Source organism: Podarcis melisellensis (assembly GCF_964234715.1).
Source record: "Podarcis melisellensis genome assembly, chromosome: 5".
Lineage (NCBI taxonomy): Eukaryota > Metazoa > Chordata > Lepidosauria > Squamata > Lacertidae > Podarcis > Podarcis melisellensis.
This window is the reverse complement of record NC_138537.1, coordinates 79862103-79888746: the sequence shown is the minus strand read 5'-3', so window position 1 is coordinate 79888746 and position 26644 is coordinate 79862103. Positions and strand designations below refer to the sequence as shown.

General features: G+C 42.1%; 1 protein-coding gene and 1 long non-coding RNA gene across 3 annotated transcripts in view; one reads left to right on the top strand and one right to left on the bottom strand.

The window, feature by feature from the left end:
* The window catches only part of LOC309371094 (heparan-alpha-glucosaminide N-acetyltransferase-like), a 179298-nt gene extending 164724 nt beyond the window's left edge, over window positions 1-14574 (top strand). For both annotated transcript variants that reach the window (XM_081913663.1, XM_081913664.1), the window contains 3 exons: window positions 8585-8655; window positions 11421-11533; window positions 13613-14574. In XM_081913663.1, the coding sequence (XP_081769789.1) occupies window positions 8585-8655; window positions 11421-11533; window positions 13613-13794 (366 nt within the window). In that variant the 3' untranslated portion in view covers window positions 13795-14574. The remainder of the gene's footprint in view (window positions 1-8584; window positions 8656-11420; window positions 11534-13612) is intronic.
* Window positions 4870-24706, bottom strand: LOC309371202. The gene is made up of 4 exons (XR_014168905.1): window positions 24506-24706; window positions 6555-7119; window positions 5748-5863; window positions 4870-5005 (listed from the first exon to the last, which is right to left on the bottom strand). It is a non-coding gene; the product is annotated as an uncharacterized lncRNA (long non-coding RNA).
* Between the last annotated feature and the right edge of the window lie 1938 nt (window positions 24707-26644).

Here is a 26644-nt window from a genome sequence, read left to right as displayed (position 1 = left end):
GTAGTAGGTTGAATATTTCACATGTGGTAGTTGTTATGTGGTTTGAATTGCTTATTACTGCTCCTGGGCTACCAGAACTTGACCTGGTGAATGGTCTGAAGGCTGATAGGCCACCTTAAGCTAATCAGGCCTGGCTTTGTAAACTGCTTTGATGGGAGAACACTTGGGAACTGGCTGTAATCTGCTCCAAGCTCCTCAGAGGAAGAGTGGACTATCAATTAAACAAATGCCATCCATTTAGCAAGTATATATACATATATAAGAGAGGCTTGATGGATGTGTGGGAGCTGAAACACATGTTTAAGGGTGCATGCCTGCTCCAAACTCCCTCTTCACACAAAGTTACTACATAAAGTGTGTAGCTGCTGTTAAATTGCAGTTGACTGTAGATGCCCTTTAGATATTCTCCCAGCCATGTGGGAACAATTTATTGATGAGCAGCTCTTGCACAGCAGGAGGAAAATTTAACTACCCTGACCAGATAGGTGCCAAGGCTGGCCCTACCATTAGGTAGATTAGAACAAGGTGGATGTCTCGGGGGGCAGGTGGTGCAGGGCAGGGGGCAGCATTGACATTATGGAGGACAGAACTGTGTGTGCCACATTGGCTGCCTGGTGCTTTGTAGCTGTCCAATCGCCAATAGCGAAGTAAGCTTCAACTGCTAGTTCATTTGGCTTCTGAACATGGAATTGAGGGACATCTTGACATTTCACTTCACAGCAAAACCTCTTAGACCGGTCCTGTTGGGGACCATTAAAGGTAATTGAAATAGCAGATAAAATTATCTGCTACCATGCATTTGCCTCTGTGATCATTTTGATGAGTTCAGTATATGGTTATATTAAATTACAAAACTGAGTCTAGCCATTGGGTCCATTTCGTCCAGTGTTGGCATTTGTGACTAGAACAGGTTCTTGTGGGTCACAGGCAATTGTCTTTTCAAACCATCTCACAAGAAAGCCTTTTAATTGGAAATGGTGGGTCAACTGGGTTATTTTTCTTTAAAAACTATGCCTTAATCTGTGCAGAATGGGTGCTCCTTGCTTTCTGCCATTCTCTCTCTCTCTCTCTCTCTGGCTGTCAGCACAAAATGGTAGGGAATAGAAAGAGACCATTGTAGGTGACAAGTTGGAAATTATGTGTTTGCTCAGCCATGGTATAACAAGCCTGGAAGGCACAATTGACTGCAGCAAGCAGAAATATTTCCAAGCCATTGATCCAGACTCCACACACCATGCAGGAAACCCAGACTGCAGCTTGTCAGAGGCAGTTAGCAGTGGCTTTTGTAAAGCTGCCTCCTTGAGGATCTGTTCTTGGACCTTGCTCAGCAGGGGGCCTTGATTTCTAAAGATGAGTACCGGTGTTTGGAAACAGGTTTGCTTCATCGGTTCATATGTTGTTTCACAGTTCCTCTAGTTACATGGTTGGCTCTTCCATGCAGTCCTTAATGGGGTCGATTTCTTATGAGTAGAAATGTAAGGCCTTTCTGTAATAATCCATTTACAGCAGACAAGTTGTGCGGGAGAAAGAAGGAAAGCAGTTGCACACATAGCTGTTATTCATCTTGAAGCAGCATCAGTTCCATAAGCCGCAGCAATATGTTCAAACTGCTTCTTGCCTGTTCGTCTCCAAATCTAAAACTTCCTTTTCACTAACATTTGAACTTGCCTTTTAATTTTTTTTGCTCCGCCCTAATCCTTTTTAGGTAGCTATGGCCTGCATTCCAGCCATAACAAAGGGGCACAACCCTAACACAGGTTGGGACACAATCCTAACTACTGCGTCACATCAGCACAAGGGTTTCCATTTTTGTAATGGGCCTTTTCCTCCTCTCCCACACCCAAGCACACTCCCACACCCTTCCCAAATCTGCTCCAGGTGGTTGGGGGAACCCCTAGAACAGATTTAGAGCATGTGCCGTGAAAATCATTGCACTGGCAAAATGGTTTCCTTAGCTTTGCATTGGATTCCACCTACAGTCCTTGCTAGCCTTGATCTTTGCAACAATGGAAAGTGTTTTGGTTAGCAGAAAATAAAGAATAATTAGGTTGAGCGTTGGGTTACCAGCAGGCAGCATTTTACTCACCAGTAACCACGTGACCCAGAAGTGTCTTCGGACAGCGCTGGCCCCCGGCCTCTTAAGCGAGATGGGCGCGCAACCCCAGAGTCGGACACGACTGGCCCGTACGGGCAGGGGTACCTTTACCTTTACTAACCCTCTGTTTTGTTAGGTAGTCAGTATCAAGATCTAAAAAGTCATAAGATTCTCCCAGACTCTGCTCCTCCACACCCTCCCTCTGCCCATGATCTACTGTATCGCAATAGACTCCATTTTCAGCTATGGCTCTACCTTACCTGGCTTAACCTAAAACTGCTAAGGGGGCCAGTATTCTTGAAATTGAAAGCTGGCCATCATAGCTGAATGTGGCATTGCCTTGTTCATGAACTAAAATTTCATGTCAGCATTATTTCTTATGCCCGGTGAAGGGAATGATAGAAATTGAAGATGGGCCATATCCATGCAAGATTTAACTCTTAATGTCCAACTCTGAAGCACTCTTCTTATTTACATCTCCTCCTCTGTCTTCTTGCCCTTTGTTCTTGGGGGCAAGTGTTCTTGTCAATTGACAAGTGTTCTTGTCAATCTCAAAGGCTTGACAAAAGCATTGCACATGACTCACGTCACCTTGAATTTGTCTTTGCATGTGCAGTATGTCTAGTGTTCATACACAGCACAATCTAGAATGGTTTTTTTAACAGGTCTGATTCTTTCTGGGTGCCACTTACGTTAGCAGTGGTGCGGTTAGCCTTGCCAAACCTTTCAGCTTGGGCACCTATTTTGTGATATTCCAGTTCCTCAGCATTTAGGAGACCAAAGTGAATGTTTAATTCCACTAGTTTAATTCCACAGAGAGAATTCCATTTAGCGAGGGGGATTACTGCCCTGTGTTTCATGCCACATGTGATTATTCTTTAGAATCACCTATATATCCACTCAACGCATTAGTAGTTCCACACATCGAATGGCTATTGTTATAAACATGTAGATCCTTTTGCTTAGCAAAACAGGATAAACTATTTGGTCAGTGTTGGAAACATGGCTGAAATTGCTCTTGAGTTTTTTTAAATAAAAAAGTAACCATAACCAATGCTCTTAAAATAGGCAGAGTTTCACAATTTAATCGTGCATGTATCCAAAGGCAGTTCTTGAAATTTTTGCACCCCTTAACAAAATATGAAATGGTGCCTCTGGTTTTATAGAGCACCTAAGTGAAATTCAGCTTCATGTGTGCTGGGTAACACTTTATTTGCAAAGAGGTCAGAGCTAGTATTGTCTCTTCCTCACACAGCCAGTCAGATTGTGCCTTTGCAATGAATTATGGGTCCGCCATCAGCTATCTGATCTTGCCCTTGCAGACTAGATGGCACTAATGAACATTGCCATGACACAAAATCAAACCTAATTTCATTTTGTGAGGGACAGCTGTGACTTTTGCTGTAAATATGATCCTATTGTGGTTTGGTGTGTGCACGCTGCAGTGATGGATAGCTACATGTAACGTTAAGAAATGTTGCCATCACTTGTCAGTACAAGCCTATGTGAAATAAGCCCATTTTTTAAAAGGCATTAAAAGAAGCTTGTCATTTTTCTAAGGCTCAAGGCAGGAAGAAACATTTCCTTATGCTAGTGCTATATAACAATTGCAGACTTAAAGGATGAATGTAAGGCAAGGATGGGGAGCCTCCATCCCATAATTGCTCTTTGCCTCTCTATCCTGCCCTGAGGACTATCTCTAGGACTGCTCCTTCTCTCCTAGGTTGGCCAGTTGAACATTGCCCCCCCCCCCGGAGAACATGCATCATCAAAAAAGAGAGGACCAAAGAGAACAGGGACTTATCATTTGCATAAGATTTGCATATGCTAATTTACATATATGTAGAAATAGTACTGCAATTTAAACAAGAATATAGTAAATCTTGCCAGGGTGGGGAACAAGACTGTGGGCAGGTGAGCTTCTTACAGTGCAGGCCAACTCCTCCTCTCCCTTCTTATCATTCTTTATTTTTAAACTACACTTGGACCGGACAACCCTTCAAACAGTGGACTCTCCTCTGTTCAGTAGTGCACATGGCAATTCTGCCTTCTCTCCAGGCCAGTCTTGCTTCATCAGACCACTCATCTCCCTGGATCTGCTCTGCAATCTCCTTAAGTGCTTTTGCCTGGCTCGAATGTGTCCTCTTTGGTGTGTTGGAGCTTTTCGAGCAGGAAAAAACAACGTGGTGCCCTCCAGATGTTTTCACCTACAACTCCCATCAGCCCCAGGCATAATGGCCAATGGTCAGGGATGATGGGAATTGTAGTCCAAAACCTTGGAGGGGTCTACGTTGGCTGCACCTGTGTCAGGGAACCACACACACACACATACTCCATGCCCTTTGGCATTGGAGACACACACAAAATATTTACTGGGGGTATTGGCAGGTTCTTTTTTCTCACATTATCCTGTTATTCAGTTCCTGAATATACCATAAGCTAATATTATCAACTAAAAAGAAGATCTCTCAAGGTCAGGCATGCATATGGAGGAGCTGTGATTTAAGTGGGACCACTGCAATGTAGTCTTCAAAGTACTGTGAGATAGTTCAATATATTGCCCTTTTTTAAAGACAGTCAATGTGCAGTACAGGATCGCATGTCCCAGCTAAGCCACTTTTTGACCAGTGAACAACATTTGTGAAACTGGACAATGTGTGCTTCAATGCACATTAGCCAGTTTTGCATGTGTTATTTGTTGCCTACATGATTTTTCTTTATTTCTTGGACACAAGCAATGATTGCTGCAGTAAGCACTGATCAAAACATCTTAATGTGGTTGTGTATTTACACCTTAAATTTTGCGCTTTTAACTGCAGCATGAGGGCTTTTATTATGCATGTTTTTTGGCTCTTTTCTGTTTTCCTCATTGTAAGCCTTTTCAAGGACCACATAGGTTGAAAAGCAGCTCTGCAATAAATATATAAATAAAATCGTGTTTCAGCATTTTTTAATCTACTTTTCTCTGCAGGAGGGATGGGAAGTGAAATTTGCCATTGCATATTTGTGCAGTTTCTGCAAGACCTTGTAAACTAGACTAGAGAGGGGTATAATCTGGGAACGCCAATTCCTCCGCACCCAAACTTCTTGAATTTCAAACATATTTCAGGATCTAATCATGTTTGGAGCCCACACCCAAATTTGCAACATGAGTATATTTCTAACTCATTACACACACACACACACACACACACTGCTTTTCTTTTCATGCTATTAACATGCCATTTCCTCATTCATCTTTCCACCTAAATTGCAGTGCTCTGTTTTGCTGATTTTAAAGCACAGAAACTGAACAAATATAGATTCTGGTGATCTTTAACTAAGTTTTAAATGAGTTTGAGGTGGGCTTGTGTATGTTTGAACACACCACAGTAATATATCTAATCCTGAGATTCTTCCCAACCTTTTATTACAAAAACAACCCACAAAAGATTTTCAAGGACAGTAGCTCAGTGGTAGCACACACGTGATATTTGAGTGCTAGTAAAATGCAATTTCCCTGCAAATAGGGTTGCCTCGCCACCTCCATTTCCTGACCACTGTGCCTTCAACAGGAATCAGGCATTCAGAAAAGAAGCACAGGCAAAATCATATGTGAAATCTCCTCTCTCCCTTTTTTTTGAATTACCAATATTAACACAAAACTTGCTACCTTTAATCAGGGTCTGCAAGCAAGCCTCTGGCTCTCGTTGCAATGTCTGTTTTGAAGCTAGCAGTGATTGTCTTTCAAATTGGTGCTGGCACAGTTCACCAGCAAGAGATTTTTCTCTGCAAAGAGAAAGGACAGGGGAGGAAGCTGTGTGTGAGCCTGCAGAGCACATTCAAATGCTTAACCCGTGGTCAAGGGATAACAATATAATCTGCACCAGGCCTTTGTTTGGAAAGTCCATAAAAAGTAGTGGACCAACCCTAACTCCCAGCTGAGAGCAGTGGGACTGAACAGAGCATCAGAGCCATTGCCATGCCTGAAATCTGGTCGTTTATGCCAGCGAGAGCAGAAGAAAGAGTAGGTTAGGACTGGTCTGTAAAGGAACTAATTTTCATTTCTGATTATAACCATGCATGAAAGTAGACTATTTTGCCATTGGCTTTTTCAGCTGCTCATTGTTGGCTCATGGGGAAACTATCAAAAACAGTTGTGTATGATCATTTTCTAATTACACAGAAAATCTCTCTTTATTTCCATCTCCTCCTGCCTCCCACTGCCCTGATGTTTGATTTCAAAGCATCTCCATTCTTGTGTTACAACATGAAACCTGAAGCATTCGTTAAACCACCTCAAAGCTGATTTAACCACAAATCCATTACACTTTAAGGCAGTTGATACAGCTTGTAAAAGTCCTGAATTTCCCACACACTACAGATTAAACGTTTGGAACTATATCCATTAAGCTATTAGTATAATACTTATATGCAACAGGGAAACTGTTAGCTATTTGTGATAAAATAGATGCCTTACCCAAGACTTGAAGATAAATCTTTACATGTCAGGTTGGCAACAGTTGAACAACAAGTATTATTCACATGAATACAATGTGCTTTTCTCCCTTGAGCCCAACAGAGGGTTTAGTCATTGTTTGTTTTCAAAACTCCTTCATAACAGTGCATAAGTTATTAATCCATAGCTTGATTAAATCTCACAAAAATCCTCCAGACAGGGTCTGCTTGAAGTCACCACTCTTCCACACTCTCAGTCAAAGAATCAGCTAACAGGATAACCAGCCAACTGCCAACTGCTAACCGCCACCTCCTTTCCCAATACCATTTATTCTTTGTGAAACACATTTACAATGCAAATATAATACAAATACTAACAGAAACACCTGCTAGATGAGTCCTTTATTGACACCCAGAGTTAATGAAAGAAAATTTCATGTTTCAGCCTAGTTACTGAGTCTGTGTCCATGCATGCAGGATTAAAGCAGGAATGGGAACTTATGGTCATCCGGATATTGCTGGACTCAAATTATTATATTACATTATACTGGCTGGGACTGCTGTAGCATATGGAGGGTCCCAGGTTCCTGTAGTAAAGTATATGATTCAAAGAGACGCAGCTGTTAGGCCACAATGCTGTACAAGGCTGATGGGCAGAGTCTGGTTAGTGGGTCTCATATTGTACAGTATAAGACTGGTGGTATCACTGCAGTCTCAGCTTAAATGTTCAATTCCAATACAGGCGGTGGAGGGGAACTTGACCGGTATAGTATAAAATTCTGTACTTCTCTGTCTGCTGCTTTTTTTTTAATTAAAAAAAAAAGGAGTAATGTCCCCCCTTGGTATGAGGGACAGGGAGGCACCACAAAATGGGGATTTCCACATTTAAATTCCCTCTCACTTCAAACCAAACCAAACCAGAGCAGCAAATCATTTCTTTTTCTCCCCGCACCTTGGATCTGACTCGCTGCTCCTATGGCCGCTTTGAATTATGACGCACTGTCACATTTATAGGGTGATTTCATCAATTGATTTATTTAATTAATTTAGCGTTTTTAACACCGCACAGAGGGTATGTGACAGAGTGTGGCATTAGCAATTTCCTTCAGCAATAGATTTATTTGAGTTTTGTCTGCCAGGATTTATTTGAAAAAATACCGAAGGCAGCTTTCTGGCCTTGCTGTTCGTTGTGGTGCAAACACCAACAGCTTGGTGTCGAAAAAGAAGAAAACCAGGCCAAATGTTCCTGAGGCTTAGAGACAGCAAAGCTACTGCAGTGGAGACTTAGCTTGCTTCCCTACCATCTTGTTCAGGATATAGGACTATAGGGAGCCTTTCGGATAAAGATGTCCAGGTCTCTATTCTCATGAACAGGCCCGTAAAGGGCTTCATTTGAGCCATGGCTTAATTCTAGAATGTGTCTTCAATAATAAGGTCCAAGAAAGAACAAGTAACGCTGGTTGGCAGCTCATTTAAGTAGCTTGCAGTAAGGGATTCATGTGAACCAGGACTTGGCATCTATTTCTGAAGGCAGATTTGTCCCAGAGTCCAGCAGTTGCTGGCCACTATAGCAAAGCTTTATGCTAAGAACTTAGTGTAGGCATGATGTCGGAACACAACAGCCTCATACAAGATGATGCTTAAAAATATTAAGATTGTCTTCTGTTGAGCTGTCATTTGTCAGTACCCTTGACCAATCTCTCCCACCAAACTACAAAATAATGTTACTATTGGGCTCAACCTCTCTGGCATCCTTGAGGTTCTTTGACTCAGGCTGATCCAATTTCTGGAAAGGGCTTTGTTTTAGGAAACCTCATACAATAAAATAAAAACAATCACACTTTCAAATCAAGGTCTTCTATTCAGTTCAGTGCCTCTCTCTTTGCTCTGCAATGCATCTTTTGATTAGTTAATCAATGGAAACACTTAGAACTTGGCACACAATCTGTTCCTTCCTCTTCCTTTGCCTCTCCTCCCCTCCCTTTTCTGTTTTCCCTGAGTTAGATATGTTATCACTTGCTATTGACCTGTTCTCTTTTCCTTCTTATTAAGGGGATTATCTCTGCCATCCTAACCAAATGTACACAAAATGAAGGATTCATCCCCATCAATAAAAATCTCTGGTAAGTGCTTTCAAGTCTACCTTATAAGTTTGATTGATGCAAGTCACGGCAAAATTTGCTCATAGTTTGCATCATGCCAAGAATAAGATGAAAGATGTGAGATACCAGACACCACTCGGTTTGCCCTATTAAGATGCTTCTATTGTATTGCCCCTGCCTTCGTTGGCTTTACGTTATCCCCTGGTGTGATGTGGGCTGTATTACAAATGCTGATCAGCTGATCTCCTGTCATTGAACAATGACTCACTGCTTGAAGATTGGCTCCACTGGAAAGCATTGCTTCAGCGGTTGATTGGCTCATTCCTACATGCAAGGCTTCATTTGCTGCTACAGGCAACAGCTGCTGAGCATGCATGTATGAGCCACCCCTCTGAGTGGTCTAACCACACATTGCAAATGCATGTAACAAAGGAGGGAAGGGTCATAGCATGCAAAGGTCCCAAGCTGAATCCCTGGCATCAGTGCAAGAAGGGCTTCTATCTGCATCGGTGGAAAGCTACTGCTTGTCCTTGCTCATGTCCAAAACAGAAGCATTTATGAGAAAGTAAAGGAACAAACTTTACTTAATATTTCAGATTCCATGGCTGGGAAAGAGTAGATTCTAATCCGGGTCCCCTTGCAAGGCAGAGGAGTAGCAGCAATAAATCTTGTCTGACCCAAGGTTCTGGGTTTGAGCCCTGCATTGGGCAAAAAATTCCTGAATTGCAGGGGGGTGGACTAGATGACCCTGGTGGTCCCTTCCAGCCTCACTTGGTACAGTATAAAGGCAGCTTTTTGTAAGCCTGACAGCTGCTGTTCCACTTCAAGGGGGTATTTAGAGCAACACCAGTGGTGCATCGGAGTCTGTTTAACCTTTTCCCTATCTGCCACTTCTCCACTACAGAGCCTCCTCCCAAAGGGAAAAGCAGGTGTCAGGCATTTGTTAACATGTAATTCTGCCATCAACTACTGTTTTCATATTTACTGGTTGTGGCATCCATTCAACTGGTAATAATACGTGGTTAGAGCTGGTTCTCACTGGAGAAGGTGGGGATAGGATGCATAGCTGTCAACTTTTCCCTTTTCTTGTGAGGAATCCTATTCGGAATAAGGGAATTTCCCTTTAAAAAAGGGGAAAGTTGGCAGCTCTGATAGGATCACAAATGTGCTATATATTCACACTATCCATCCTGACAATGTAGGCAGACATTGCACTCATTACCAGGAAACACAGGCTGGCGGCAAGCATCATTCTGCTGCCAGCATTTCAGGAAGCTGGCCTAGACCTCAGATGGTAGAATCAGAGCATTCTCTTTTTTAGTGGGTTAGACTGAAAATTTATGGTACAGTGACGATCCTCTCATGAAAATCCATATAATAATATTTATCTTAAAAACCAATTCTGTAGTGTGACTTGATACCGTAGCTCTCAAATGCCTTGGTCCCCCCCCCTTCCTTCTAAATAAGCGCAAGGGAATTGTAGCAAAGACACAGTGCCCGTCTTTCATGTTTTCTAGAAAGCCTGAGAATATGCAGTGACTCCTAATGGAGAGTTAACTAGTTTTGAACACCTATAGGGGTTCAAATGAGTCTGGCCATTATCTCCAGCCCTTTTTATGGTGCTTATCAGAGAGGATGAAACACTTGGATGAAGCACTTGACGGTTTTAAAGGGAAAGTGAAAAATCAATAGCTACTTACAGCCCTTGCAGTATGCAAATGAACAGCCTAGCTGGCTGGGTCTAAGGAAGGGCATGGAAAAAAAATATCACGTAGGACAATGGACTTCTGAGCCAAGAGGAAAAATATGCTGCCGCAAGTAAACGTATAGCTTTACTGAAGTGAAACTGCTACATCCACTTGCTGTTTTTGTTTACTACAGTGGCAGAAAAATTAAGAGATTTAATGAAAATTGCACAGAAATTGAAATGACATGACCTAACTATAAAAAAATTTTAATGTGATGAATGAGAGTTTTCAGTTTCTGAAAATATCCTGGGGTAGATAATGGCAAAGGACTGTTCTTGTTAAAGTGATGTAGCCTAGTGACTAACAAATGTAGCCCATGTATGCTTCCTTGGGAGTAAGGCCCACTAAGAATCAGGCATGGCTAACCTAGTTGCATCTGTCTCAGGGAGTGATGATGGCCATTCATGCATTATTTGCATGTGTTGACGTATTCCAGTGCAGGAGCATTACAAACTGTTTGGGGCAGATTCAACAAAATGGCTGCACTAAGGGGAGCCAGTGCTACAAGTCCCGCTAGTGTAACAGGGCTTTCGCTCCACTGCTCACCCACTGCACACCTCTAAATCAGCTCAGGGAGATTGGGAGAATCCTCAGAACAACACACTGGGGTGGTGAGACCATTACGTCTGGCAAACAAAAATGCTTGCACTGATAGAACAATTGTATTAACACAACATTGAATTCCACACTCAGTGTCCCTCAATATTTTGTGGTTAAAGCTACAAGACTGGTTAAGATAGACCTGCTAACAATGGTGTTATCTCTCACATTTATATGAGAGCGGGCTCATTAGCTCATGGCTAAAGAAAGGGAGCAATTTTATTTCATTAATTGACTAACTGAATGAATTTCTAGGCTGCCTTTCAACCAAAGTAGTCTATAACACAGATAAAATTAAGAGCCATTCAAATGAGACCATGAAAATCCCTTTTCCTGTGTCTTCTCTGTTCCATAGAACATGACTAGGGAGGTTTCATACTCCATTATAGCCCCACACAGTGAAGTTCTGCCTTTCTGGTTGTTTTCTGTGTTTGCTAGGTCTTTGTCCTTTGTCACCACCCTGAGCTGCTTCTCATTTGTGCTGCTGGGAATCATGTTCTATGTTATCGATGTGAAAAATTGGTGGGGAGGCCAACCTTTCATTTTCCCAGGTAAGTTATTGCAGCTGTGGGCTATTATAACATTTGATTGGGGCAGTAACACCAAGGTAAGTTTCTAACAGTAGCCCTGTGCAGACATTCAATCTACATTGAAAATGACATGGTGTAGGGGGTCAGGGTCACACCCACTGGTCCTGCCCCATCATTGTCCATAGCCTCCATGTATGGAAGAGTCTGTCCCTACAGGGATCTGTCCACATACACTGCTAACATGCAATCTGTGCTTTGTAAAAATGGAGGTTACAGATCTGCACATAAAGAGCTTATGAGTTTCTACAAGTCCCAACCACCTTGCATATATACAAGTCTGCACAGATCAAACATCAGCACAGGACTATTGATGAACCTTTTTTAGTTAGAGTAGCCAAAAGGACAAAACCCTACTTCCCTCCTCTGCTTTTGACAGCAAGTGAAATATTTTCCTTTTCTATTTCTCTTATTTTCCAGAGCCTTTCCTGGCTACTTATGTTGCTTTGGCTTTTGACCCAGCAGTGTAGTCTCTGTTTTGATTGTGGCTGTTGTGCATTTTAACGTTTTATTGAGAATCTATTTTATAGATTGCTTTTATGTGGTTGTGGGTTCGCTTTTGTTCTTAACTATTAGATTTTAATAGCTTGTTGAAAGTTGCTTTGCCTGCTTTTTGTAAAAGGGCAGAAAAATGACTAATGAATGAATTAATACTAATGAATCTTGGTGGTGGTACACATAGACACCCCGCAAACCCTTGCCTGAGAATTGCACAATGTCAATTCCAAAACACATGAAAAGGCTGCTCCGTGATTCATTTAAGTGCTTATTGGCATTAACAAGTGATGCTACTTTGAGAGTGCAGTGACTGTACCTGGTGGAAGTCAAGGATAAATCATTCGGTATTTTGCTCAGTCTTAAGACTTCCTCTGGAGCCACTTGGCAATCTCTACTTAATTATGTGTTTGTTCAGGAATACAGACTAGTAATTTATGAAGCTGTTATGCCAAATGGCTTATGTCTATCATAGGTCATAACTCAAGTCTCTAAGCAGCTAGACTTTTGCTCTCAGCAGTCCCTCTAATGCTGCTTAGCTATACATTGCTGATCTCATGCTGGACAATGCAAGTTAGATTCAGATTCTCCCAGTCAATTTCTCACTGCACATACCCTCATTAGAGTGTAGGCTGCAGTTGCCCCTGATAGCTGTCCTTTGTAAAACAGTGTCCCTGTTTTATTTCCTTCCTCCCTTTGGAGGCAATGCCATGCATCCTTTTATAAAACATTGTTAATGTGAATGGTCAGAGTTGCCACCTTTCAGGTTACAGTCCTCTGTCAAGTAGCGTCTCTAGAATCTAGATCCTAAGGACTTGTCAACACCAGAATTTAATGTCCATCTCAGATTTCTGTGGCGCCCTGTGTGATGCCAAGGTTTGGTGCTCCCCCGCCTCTCACACTCCATTCTAAATCATATTGCAGCACCCCCTGCAGCACCCCCTTTTGCCTCTATAAGTGCACAACATCAGAATGCTGCAGAAGTGGGCTTAAACCCTACTCTGTTAGGTGCAGCTTATCTGAAGTGTAGCCCCTGTTAGTGTTCGTATCCACCACTGCTTCATATAGTGTGAATGATGGTAGTCACAATGACCATGCTTCAATTTAAAACTGTTTTTTTAAAAATAAAAATAAAAAAATCTGCCGCTTTTGCAATTGTTGTTGACTGTGGTTGTAATGGTTTTGTTTCTTGTAAGCTGCCTAAAGGGCCCAATAAGGTCAACAGGCAGGTTTAGAAATTTTAAGACCCATAAAATAAAATATCACCTGACCTGGTGTGGAAGTGGAAGAATAAAGTGGCTCTGTCACATGATCATGTTGGAGGTGGCAAAATGAATCACCGCTAGCATCCTCACCCTTCAACTTTGGGTAAGGCGAAAAGGCCAATTACAATAATGATTCACATCCCACAAGGAAATGTATGGGGAAAATAACTAGCTATCCTTCAGAATTGCAGTGATTTTTAATATACAGATTGCCACACAAAGGTTATGCAAGCTACTCCATAATGGTATGTCTTAAACTATGTTTCTTCCTATGAATTTACAGGGATGAATTCAATTCTCATCTACGTTGCAAGCTCCCTCCTGAGCACATACTTCCCTTTCAACTGGGAAATGAAGTTTCCGAACTCCCACGCCGAACCCTTGTTTCAGAATCTACTAGGCACTTCACTTTGGGTATTAGTTGCTTATCTCCTCTATAGGAAGAAGTTCTTTTTAAAAATATGACATCCCAGGATTCAGGAACGTAATTTCCTCCCTGCCCCCAGCTCTTGTAATATGATTATGATAACTGACAATCTCAGAACCTGAATCCTACACAAGATATGGTGGTGCTGCCGCTCCATGTCTCTTGTCCATCACTTCTTGCAACATGTGACATAAAAATGTGTGATGCAACAGCGCCATCCCTGCATCACAATAATATGAGGCTGGAGTGGGGAGACTTCAGTCACAATGCCATTACATCTCACTTTGTTTAAACATTACAACATTAAACATTACAAGGCAAAGATGCAGAATATAGAGAGAGCAGCAGCTCTTTGTCTCATATAGCATCTGGCTCACTCCCAAATCAGTCCCAGGAATCCAGTCTCAGCACCAAGCAGCAAGACAGGTAAGGGAGTATTCTGCCAAAACAGTTTCTCATGGACACCCATTGGAACTGACAATGAATCCGTTCCAAAGATCGGGGATAGGGAACTTGTGGCCCTGCAGGTGTTAGATAAATTCCAACTCCCATCAGTCCCAGCCAACATGGCCAAAGGTTAAGGATGATAGGAGCTGCAGTTTATCAACATCCAGAGTCCACATGTTCCCCACACGATGCAAAATGTTGTATTGGAGCTGGCCCCAAATATCAACAGTGGTATGAACTTCTGTCATGAACCAAATATGTTGGTACTGAAGTTTAGCTGGTTTCACTGATTAATCCTTGTGTACTTGTTCACTTTTATCAAATGCGTGTTTCGAAGGTACAAAATAAATAAACAAGCAGCTTAAACTGTTGATTCAACATGTTGTTTCCCTCATTGACATATAGTTGCACATTTGCGTTTAGCAAATCTCAAGTCGTGTGAAACTTGAGGACATACTTCCCTAGGAAACAGGGTTAATGTAAGGACAGCATGTTGTCACCTCACTCTTCTTAAAAGTGAGGACTCTTCCTCACTTGTTGTTGCGGTATCAACCAGACCGCAGACGTCTGATATCTGCTACCTTTAGGGCGTGATGCTTTTGATAACTTTATGTTAATACAGCTTGGGGCTGTAGAATCCCCCACAAGTGTTCTAGTGGTGTTACATTTACTAGTCTAGTGTATCTGGTACTCCAGGCAGAAATCTTTATTCTCCTTGCTACAATCCTATGTCAGCAGCCTAATCCTCTGACCAGAAAACAGAAGCTAATAAACTGTTTTTATTCATTGGTTACCCAAATCTATCACTGCCTAAAACTGATTCCCCTACCCAGGAAGCCACCATTTTTCTCCACCCATGACAAGAAATAAGTATTATTATTATTATTAATTAAATTTCTATACCACCCTTTCTCCAATGATCATAGAGCTGTTTACAATATAAAAACACAAAACTGCATACTATAATAACAAACCAAAACAATACCCCCCCCCCGACACACATACAGTTTAAAAGATCATAGGTTGTTGAATTAGCCAAAGGCCTGGAGAAAAGGAATGCTTTTGTCTGGCAACTAAAGATATGTAACAAAGGCACCAGATAAATCCTTCTGGGCAGAGTATTCTACATGCGGGGAGCCACAGCAGAAAAGGCCCCGCTGTCATGTTGCCGCCCTCTGGTCCTCTCCCATCACTTGACGTGCTACATTTATTTCTACGGTTAAAGGCAGGGCCTTGTTTTTATTTTGCTCTTCAGTTAAGCATGGCTAGCATCACATCACTACATTGATCTCCAGCACTGTTGAGAACCTCATTGCGCTGTCCTTCAATCAGTGCTGAAATTGCAGGATCTTAAGTGCCTCGCATAGGTCAGGGTTATGGCACTCCATGGGATTTATTTAATTTTAAAATTTTCAACCATTTATATTTAATCTGAGCTAGGGAAAATAGCGAGTCACTTTGTTTCAGCATTGTGAGGCCTCCAGAATGTCGCCACTAACTAAGACTACAGGGTAATGTTCATATATTTCAAAATAGGGAACTTTCTCTCAGCAGACTTGTTAAGTTATATCTTAATATTGTCTTGGGGTGTGCATTAATAATAAAAGATAATTAAATGTTATTTTTTAAAAAAGAAATTTATGTGCTTATACTAGTGTTTTTCAAGCTATCCAGGAATATTTTCATATGAACCTCTCTACTCAAAACAACCTTGATTTCACTGTATCTTGTAGAGGATTGTGGGGGATGTTATGGAGCATATATTTGGCCTTGCCTGATGAGCCTCATCTAACATGAACAGAGAATAAGCTACTGTGATCTGAGAGTGTATCCTATACCAAACGTTGTTCATGGCTGCACATTGCAGGGGGGAAATCAGGAGTTACAAGTGAGTTGTCTGTCTGTCATTACTGATCTTCAGACTGCCTGATAAGCTTCCAAGGAATACCAGGATTCCCTGAAACACTGTTGGAAGACCTCTGGGTTATACCTGCACAGAAGTTCATTTTTGTGGAAGTTCTTAGCAAGCTTGGCCCTCATTACCACCTACAAGGACTTGGAAGTACCCGATCCTGCTGTGGCCTTAACATTGCGAATGGGATCCTCCCTTAGCCCCTTGTGCTATTTACTGGAGGATGACTAGGAGAGTATCATCTACAGGAACGAAGGCTGCAGCAGTCTTTGGCCCTGGATAACTCTTACATGTACATTGGAACACACAATGGAGGAGAACTCCCATGATTAATCTGCCCACTGGACTTCTTAAGCAGAACGTGGGTGGCACTGTGGGTTAAACCACAGAGCCTAGGACTTGCTGATCAGAAGGTCGGCAGTTCAAATCCCCGCGATGGGGTGAGCTCCCATTGCTTGGTCCCTGCTCCTGCCAACCTAGCAGTTTGAAAGCACGTCAAAGTGCAAGTAGATAAATAGGTACTGCTCTGGCGGGAAGGTAAATGGCGTTTCCGTGCGCTGCTCTGGTTCGCCAGAAGCGGCTTAGTCATGCTGGCCACATGACCCGGAAGCTGTACACCAGCTCCCTCGGCCAATAAAGCAAGATGAGTGCCGCAACCCCAGAGTCGGTCACGACTGGATCTAATGGTCAGGGGTCCCTTTACCTTTAAAGAAGGAATTGTATGTCAAGTATTACTTTTTCAGTTAATGGATAACTCTTCTTGTTGTTGTTTTTCAAATAAGGGCTTTACCTTTTTCTATTCAAAATTTATACTGGGTTCCTTTTTTATTTGGAGTTCTCAGAGTAAAGGAATACTCAGAGTCCTAGCTCCAAATCCCAAGAGTCGGCGAGTAGCCAATTTCTGTTTGTATTCCAAAGTCATATGAAGAGTACTCTCTGGCAACCCAGCCTGGAAGAAGCTATAATGTGAATATGACAGCTAGGCAATATTTGGTTGGCGATATTAGAGAAGAAGTGTATAAGTGCCTCTGAAGAGGAAATCAGCCAGACTTAACTCTAGGTAAGTGGGATATCAACAATGTTTCCTAAACCCTCCAGTTGCTGCTGTATGAAAGTTTTTGTTTGTTTGTTTAAATTTATATACCACTTAAATGTGACAAAAACATCAAAGTGGTTTACAAAATTGGGATCCTAAATCATATTAATTTCATTTTTAAAAAACTCAGTCAGAGCAAAGGACAGTGAATGGAGAGCACAAATACTTCAAAAACAGCTGGCTAATGCTATAAGGATTGTCTGTACTTCTAACATATCTTTTTCTTTTTTCCTATCATATCAAAACAGTCAAATAATCAAGGGAAACTTATTTTTTGAGGGAATCTTGTAAAAAAATGGTTGGGGAGAATTAATACTGAAAGGGAAAATTATTTCTGAGCATCTGGCTTGGAAAGGCATTATTTGTGGGGTAGGTGTGTTAGAGGAGAATCTGGCAGAGAAATTAAACTGTGAAAGGGAAGCTGTTTTCTGTATGTTTGGGTAATAATTGTGTTTGACCATTGCAGCAAAAGTACACCAAATTCATCTTAGTCCAATAGCAGCAATCCAGATACTTCTGAAAACAAGCAGCGCAGCGCAGGAAGGTATGCCAGATACTACAAATGTATTTCAATTCTTAATGTGTTGGCTTGCTCTGCAAAATCCTAGCAATCTCTCTCTCAGGTGTTGTGGGACACCAGAGGTTGCTGGATTCTAATTCCAGTATGGCCAGTGATTCGGAATTGGAGTCTAAGAACATATCGGGGGTGTCACAGAGTTCCCACCACTGATGTAATATTTCTGTTTGAAAACAACAACTGATATTGTGATGCCACTTGTGTTACCCACTTATGAAAGACCAGTAGTACACACTCCCTACTCTCTGCCACCTTCACTTAGCCTTATCATTCTGCATACAATTCTGATTTTAATCTGAATTGATATGTTCCCTTTTAATTGCAGGGAAGAAGCAATCAAGGGCTGAAAACTAAACATTGATCATTCATAGCACGAAACTGGCACTTATAGCATATTCTGCCTGATTTGCCATTAACTTGCTGCAGTGGTCTGCTTTTTCTGCAACTGTTGGCCTGTGAATGGCCATTGAGTTGTTCAGTTCCTGCACTTTGCTGGCCAGACAAGCCATTGATAAAAAGGGACGTTGTGGTTTTGAATTGCAGACAGACCAATCAATCAGGGGACAAAGGATGAAGGCAAGTTATTAAGATTCAAACTGCATCTCAGCTTCCTGTAGAATTTTAAAAATTATTATTACAGCTAACTTCATCAGCAGTGAGAATAGACATGAACTTGCTGGCAACTGACATTTAAAAACTTCTTTTTGTGATTTACTTCTTATTTTTCTGTGCCATTATCTTTGCCTGAACACTGGGCCAATATGTGTGACAGGAGATTAAAAGTCCCATGTCCCTTCGTACTTTGTTAAAATAAAGTTTAAAATAAATTAAAATTCATTAGATTTTTGCAAAGCATCAGAGCAGATTTTTGGCAACACAATGTTTTTAAATTGCACAACCTTGGGGGAATCTAATATAGACTTGTATAAAAAGTATGTATGTTTGACCAATGATCAGGGGCAGATATATTATCTGGTTGCCACTAGCCTTCTAAAGTGGGAAATGGCTATGCTGGATAAAAGACATTAAATGTGTTTTCTGGAGTCTGTTTTTCCATAGACCACAGCTGAGGTCAATGCGGAGCAGAAATTTTCCATCCCCTGGAGCAGCTTGCCATGAACTTGATTATATGACTATATAATGGTGTATCAGATGTATCTGTAGGTGTTGGATTAATATGCAAAAACTGGAAGATTATGTTATACCTCTTTCGGTCCTATTTGCAGAGCTGGCTGCTTGCTCATTTTACAGTGTTTTTTTAAAGTTGTTTTATTTTAACAGTTCACAGTTTAGAGGTGGGGAAACCATAAAGGCTATTCCACCTCCCTTTTACAAGCTGAGGCCAGAAAACACAGTAGAATATTAGAAATACAAATGACAAAGGCAGGAATGAAATCATAAGCCACTTGCCATCACACTCTCAGGGTGCTCATGATTCTGGGTGGGGAGGCGGCAGAGGGGGAGGCTTCTCTTAGGAAAGGCAGCTGCTGACGGATCCAGCTTTGGGGGCTGGACAAAGTGCCTGGTGACTTTACAGGGTGGCAAGTGACAGTGGTAGTATGGGCATATGCAGTAGCGCTGAAAGGAAAGTTGGGTGACTAGCAAGCAAAAGAGGGAGCCAACATTTTCTTCTCTCCTCATTGCTCTCAATGTAGTGTCACAGTGGATTAATGGTGAATTTAAGAGCGGTTTTCAGGCTCCATTCCAGACAACGCTGGGGTTCCTCAGAAGCCAATGAAAAAGGTCAGCAGTGGCAGGGTGAGACATTAGGGCATAGGTGCCAACTTCCTGGTGCCCTGGGTGCCCAAGCACCCACAAAATTCTTCATGAAGGGACTGGACACCTGCAAATTTCAGTGTCATACACGCTGTAGGGCACCCACGGTCACAGGGCCAAGTTGACACTCCTGCATTAATGTCCTCAGTCCTCATCTGACATGCTCAGTACTTTACCACAGTGGTCTGTACAAGTTGCATATTCATAGGTTCCACATAATTTTATTTGGCTGAATGGACAAAGGCTGGGAATAGGGTCCATCACCATGATAACAAACCTCTCCTCCATGTATCCTGCTCATCATCTAGCTAAGGCTTGGCTCTTACATCAAGAACCACATTTCCTCATGGTCAACCAGGGGCCTGTGGTGGGTGGGGCCAGAGGTGAAAGGGGACAGGGCAATGGGTACGACTCCTATATTTGCATGGTAGGTTATATATTCCAGCCAAGCACAAGCCTCTGTAAGTCCAGTTACATTTTCCATACAGACAAGCAAGAGGCATCATCACTGTTCAGTAACACATTTCAGCCACAGAGAAACACCCAGGGAAGGTTGTGGAGCAGGGCTGGCATGGAAAGTGGGCAAGAGAAAAGGTACAGCCTAGGGAGAGTCCCAAGACCTGATGCTCCCCACCTGTATTCTCCTGTATTGGAAGAGGAATAAACAAAGCACTTAGCTTCCTATCAACACAACCTACTCTAAGCAGTCAAAATGGCGGTCTTACCAAGTTTCAGTGGGGAGCTTCCAAACTGAATGCACAAATGCAAAGGCCTCACTCTTCCATGTTCTCCATAGGTGGGCTAGGAGAGAGATGCAAAGACAGGTTGAGGGCTGAGGCACAAAACTGGCTGCATCCATTGGATTTGGCGAAGGAGAGGCTCCAGGTGGAAAGAGGACTGCAGCCAACTTTCCTTTTTTTTTTTTAATAAATTTTTATTGAGTTTTCAAATTTTTTATAAACAAACACACACACACAAACACCAAACACAAAAACAATACATATATAATTTTCATTACCCTCTTTCCTTGACTTCCCCACATCTCTCCTTCCCACATTCCAATTTTAATAGTTAATTCAGCAAGTTATTTCCTCTTCTCTCTATTATATTGTTATCCTCTATTCTTAATATTTAGCATCTCTTGTTAGACTCAAATTTACTTATAAGTTATTACACATTAACTCCTTTCTCTAAGGTCGACCTATCTTCTCTCACACGAATCCTCCCATTTTAAACAAAACATTTCCAAATTAAAAAATCATAACTCAAAAATTCTTACTATTCTACTCTCCCCCTCCCTCCCTGGCCCAGTTTCTGTCCCTTTCCACATTTCTATTCTGAAAATCAGTTTCAGCCCGGATTTCTCACATCCGAGGCCCTCAAGCCCCAGTTAGTCTCTCTCCGTCTATTTTGTTGCTTGTTGGCCTTCAATTCTCGAAGGAGTTGTATCCCAAGCTCCCTTTTCTTTCCTTCCGCCAAAGTCGATAGCAGTTGCTGCCAAGGATCTGCCAATCTCCCATGCTCAAACTCAAAGAAAGGGTCCCAGTCATACTTGTTCTTTCCTTCCACCGAATCAGTCCATAGCAATTGCTGCCAAGGGTCTGCCAGTCTCCCATACTCAAACTTGAGGAAGAAGTCCCAATCATGCTTGTTTATTCTTTTATATTCCAGTATTTCAGATGTTCCAGGGGCTTCTTCCTTTGTCCTTCTCTCCTTTTGCAAATTTACGGTACACTGGTCCTGTTCATCAAGTCCTTTATTTTCTGAAGCTGCAGGCTTTTGGTTGATACTTTCCATCTGAACGTCCTCTCCTTCTTCTTCTTCCTTTCCCCCTATTTCCAAAACTATCTCTTCTGTTCCGGCTGCCGGGTTATTTTCCAGCTTTTTGTCATCAGCAGAGTTACACAATTTCAGATTCAAGGTCACAAGTTGTTTGCTCATATCTGCAGTCTGTTCTTGTAGAATTCCCACGAGAAAAAACATCCTTTCAATCTCTGCCAGTAATTTTCCTTCTGCAGCCATTGCAGTATCTTTTGTTCCCTCCAGGGGGATTGCCAGTCTAATCGTTCCTTTCCAACAGTTCGTTACTTTGTTATTCACAAATACTTTGTTTCCAATCAGTTCAGATACAATATGTCCCCTTTAATCCAAAAGAAATTTTCTAAGTCTCTCAATTCCAGCCTTTAGTTGCCCGTCTGACAGCTCTTTTGACAGCTGTCAAACTTTCTTTCTCCTTTTCCTCGGGCTCACACACAGGACCCTCCCGGGTCCAGAATGAGGGGGGGGGGGAAATTACACAAAAACTTCTAAAGTTCCTCTCTCCTCTCCAGCACAATAGCTTTTTAATCCAATTCGTGCAAGTTGTTTTTCTAAGCACAAAAGTCTTTCCACCTCAGTGCTCTTCTCCTTGCTTAAATCTTTTTGTGGGGGGGGGGGGAGTGTGGACTTCCTTTTAGCACATCCCCCGGTCGTACTCCAATCCAAGGTAAAATTTTAATATCAAATTTCCATTCTACTCACGGGTTCTTTATTTCAGTCCGAATTTCAGGAAGGAAGACAGCGCTCTCCGGCCATGGCTCGCGGCTTCGCTCCGCCGAGGTAGCGATGGACTCTCAGCACCGCGCCGCACCCCAGTCCACTCCGCAGCCTTTAAAAAGGCTCTTCGCGGGTCGGGGAGGGCGTTTAAGGTGCCCACCGAGTCACCAAGTCCGCAGGCTTCAGCGCCTGCGGTTTTCAAGGGTCCCCGTGTCGCCGGCACGGCAAGACCCGTCCTCAGCGGAGCCGATTCCCTCCGGAGCTCGGAGGGAATCCGCCATTACCGGATCGCGCTATCCCAGAAGTCCCAACTTTCCATGGACTTAGTGGTTGGTGAGTTTCAATGGTTGCTATTTTTGCTTAGTGTATATATTCCTTTATGATGATGCCCCACCTTGATTGATGCAGAACAAAAAGCATACAGATGTGGGGAACCTTATTTTTCTTCCAGAGGGAAAGGTGGGTAGAGGGCAGCTTGCCTTCTGGAAGTGCTGTCCAACACCTCCATTCCACTTGGTCTCCCCAGGAAAGGCAGGATCATGTGCTGAACCCCTCAGGTTGCATTCTACTGTTGTATAGGATGCTGCTGCATGTATATTTTTTTATTGTACTCCTAGCCAAACTGACCATGCCAAACTTCAAATCTCACATGAAAGCATATGCCGTCTTGTGAAATCCAAAAAAGTATCTTTGCAGTCAAAACCAAGTGCAAATTCTCACTCCATTGTGTATATTCAGTTGAAACAGAATATGTTTTCTGTTAACATATAGGAACCCTCAAACCATGCATCGTTTATTCTACCTAATGTGCTTCTTTCAAATTCAAATAACGCAGAAGCATTTGTTGGAAGCAGCCAAGTGTGCTTTCCTTGTCCTCGTATATAAAAGTGCAAATGTTAACCATGAATTTTAAAAAGGTCACTGCAGTTGGTCAATCAGTATAAATTGGATGTAGCTTGTGGGCAGAAATGAATCTAGTCAAGCACTTAGGTCTATGGTTTCCTTGTCTCTTCCATGAGCTCTTCTTAGGCTGTGCTGTTCATCTTCCAGTTCGTAGGAATATGGGAAGCTACCTTATACTGAGTCATTGCTCCATTTAGCTCAGCATTGCCTTTCCAGATCTTCAGACAAGACTCTCTCCCAGCCTTCCTTCGAGATGCTGGGGACTGAACTGGGGACAAAGTAGATGCCCTGCCATTAAGCTATGGCCCTTCCTCAATAGATCCTATGGCACCACTGGGACTTGTTAGGAGGAGCTACAATTCTCAGAGTGGTTTAACAATCACCCCTCATTCAGGGGAGCTCTGGGAACTGTAGCTCTGTGAGCAGAATCAGGGTATCCTAACAACTCTGCACAACTCGATTGTTCAAACGAGCCACAAGGGGCAGGCTTGTGTACCGTATATTTGGCTCTATAAGACTCACTTTTCCCTCCTAAAAAGTAAGGGGAAATGTGTGTGCGTCTTATGGAGGGAATGCAGGCTGCGCAGCTATCCCAGAAGCCAGAACAGCAAGAGGGATTGCTGCTTTCACTGCGCAGCTATCCCTCTTGCTGTTGTGGCTTCTGAGATTCAGAATATTTTTTTCCTTGTTTTCCTCTTCCAAAAACTAGGTGTGTCTTGTGGTCTGATGCGTCTTATAGAGCGAAAAGTACGGTACTTGCTCCCACAGATGAGCATTTTGATTTCATTCTACATTTCAGTCAATGTTGAACTCTCCTCTGTACCCAGCAATGCCAGGAGCAGGCTGGTAAAACCACTGGGCTTGAACAGAGAGCTGGGGGGAGGGGGAGTATAACATGTGCCTGAAACCAACACCTTTTTAAAACATTTATCATCTTGTATCATGTTAAAAATCTACGCTTGTCTGTGCTCACCAATCCCTACTTCCAGCAGAATAATAACAGTACAAAATTGATGGTCCTTAGAGCAAAAGTTATTCTTTCTGTCCTGGATTCCCCTTCGCTTTCCCCCCATGTCCATTTATCTATCATGGAACTTTTTTATTTTTATTTTTGTCAGTATAGATCTTGTCCTCTGTAAACTGTCTGCTTGTGTAATGGATGGATTGGTTCCTGCTTTGCTTCATTCAGATGGAGGGCAAGTTCAGATGCCATATGCCTCAGAGAGAAAGCAAGGCAGAACCAGAGAGGACAGAGGAGGGCTTTAGAGGACCTCTGGCTGCTCTTTTCAGTTTTATTGCTAGATCCATCCATGGGTGACAGTTGTATGTGGTGAGGGTGAATTTTAAAACAACACTACCCTAATTTTGTTTTAGCATAATGGAGAATGAAAAGAAAACATTAATGAAGTGCATGTGTGTTTTGCTACAACAGGCCAAGGCTACTGCTGTCACAAAAATGGCACAATTACAAAAGATTTAAATCCTACTGAGATAGATTCATACCTCAGACTTCACACAGGAATTGGGGAACATTTTCTGTTAATGTTGGCTGATCCAGTCCCTTTGGTTGGCCACGGTTGCAAGTTCCACAGTCGCACTTGGTCATTTGATAATTGGTTTTCAAATAACCCTTTAAATAAACATCAGAAACTCACTGGTAACTTAAGATCAGGCCTTCCCACCGATTCCCTGGAACCAACTGACCAGTTTGGATCTCTTCTTCCAATAACAGTCTGCCGTTGCCCTGACAATGCTTGGGCCCAGAACTCTGGCTTGCCACTCCAGGTGAAGCTGCTGATGCAGTGAAACTGAGTGTATTAATATGCTCACGATGTCAGTCATTTTCCCCAAATGACTGAACAATTTAGCCATTTTATTAAACCAGTGAGTGAAATAATGATTTTGTGAAGTGATTTAATTTCCGTCATTTCATCAAAAGTATTGGTTTCACAAGGTTACTTTCACAGGGAAGGGCAAAATCCATTCCTCAGTTGTGTGGCCGGCTGCACATGGGAGGGAACCTTCCCCACACCCGCCATGCACAATGTCCCAAACACCCTTCAACCCCACCCTCTTTCCAAATGCAAGAGGTTGATCCCCATGCAGATCCCTGCTTGGGGATGTGTGATGCCCTACTCTTCCCACCCAAACTTCATCTGTTGAACATACAGTCCGTGAATGATGAACATTCATGCTGCTTACAATATACAACTTGAATATAAAATTGTAAGACATGCACTGCAACATTTTTACATGCAAATATGTGAGTAGCCCTCCCCACCAGGGTTTGGGTTGTGGAGATGGCTAATATTTACATGTACCCTTGAACCTATCTAAACAATCTTGCAGCATTGCTAGTGAGGGCTTAAGGTGCCTGTAACACAGGTTTTAGTCGTGCCAGGAAGTTTCTTTGACTTTTTAAGATAATGTCATGTTGACACACTGGATCAAATCCTTCCAAGGTGGTTTTATGCGATATAGTATGCTGACATTACCCATGCTCCCTTAACTGAGAGCAACTTGTGGGTGTGCAATAGGTTTCCGGCCACATAATCTTCTGAGCAAACATAATGCTCCTTCTGCAGGTTAATCTGGGTTTCTTATATATATAAAAGCAGCACAAATGTCAGTGAATCTGAATAAATTACCTGTCGAAGGAAAGAGCCACCACTTCTCGGTTTTATTAATGTTCTTTTAGCACAGAGGCTTTGAACTTTAACAGATATATTGCAAAGCTCAAAGTCCTAACTGCAAACGTGTACAAATTGCAAAAAAGACATTAAAATAATTCCTAATTAAGAAAATCAACCTGCCCAGTTCATGTGCTTTACAAAAGGGAAGAAGAAGAAGAAGAAGAAGAAGAAGAAGAAGAAGAAGAAGAAGAAGAAGAAGAAGAAGAAGAAGAAGAAGAAGAAGAAATTTTAATCCCCTAATGATCTTTATGTGGGCCTGGTGCCCTTGATGCCAGCCAGATGTCAAACGTGGCTGTACATCTTCTGAGACAGTGTAGGTGGATTCTTTAACCTTCTGGAAATGATCAAGGGAAAGCTGGTGTAACATAATGGCCAAGTTTGAACTGTGAGCCAGGCAGTCCTTGGGTAATATCTCGCCTGACATGTCCTGTAGCAGACCTTACCCTCCATTAAAGTGGCAGCATTTTATCACTTTTTTGTTTGTGGAGAAATTTTCTACATCAGACCACTAGGTCCCACGAAAGGGGTCAGGATTCCACCCCACATTCATTCAGTGGTCCTGATTCTGTGTTTTTAAATTTAGCACGTCGAGTTTTCCGCATCGCTCATATCTCCATGCCAAGGAAATAGCAAATCCACTTTGCCCTGTTTAACTTCTGTTAGGTTTCTGTTAAAGGTGCAGAACCAATAAAATGAAGGGAAAGTCAAAATGGGTTGGGCTGCATTCCTGGTGTGGTGTGTCCTCTGAATAATATAATATAATATAATATAATATAATATAATATAATATAATATAATATAATATAATATAATAATATAATAATGTGTGTGTAGATACAGCAATGCATACTGATTTCTCAAGTCCTTATTTTGTGCAATGTTTTAATAGTCTGGGAAACTGTCTTGATTACATTACAGTTCAGATGCTGGGGAGAAATGATGAATTCAC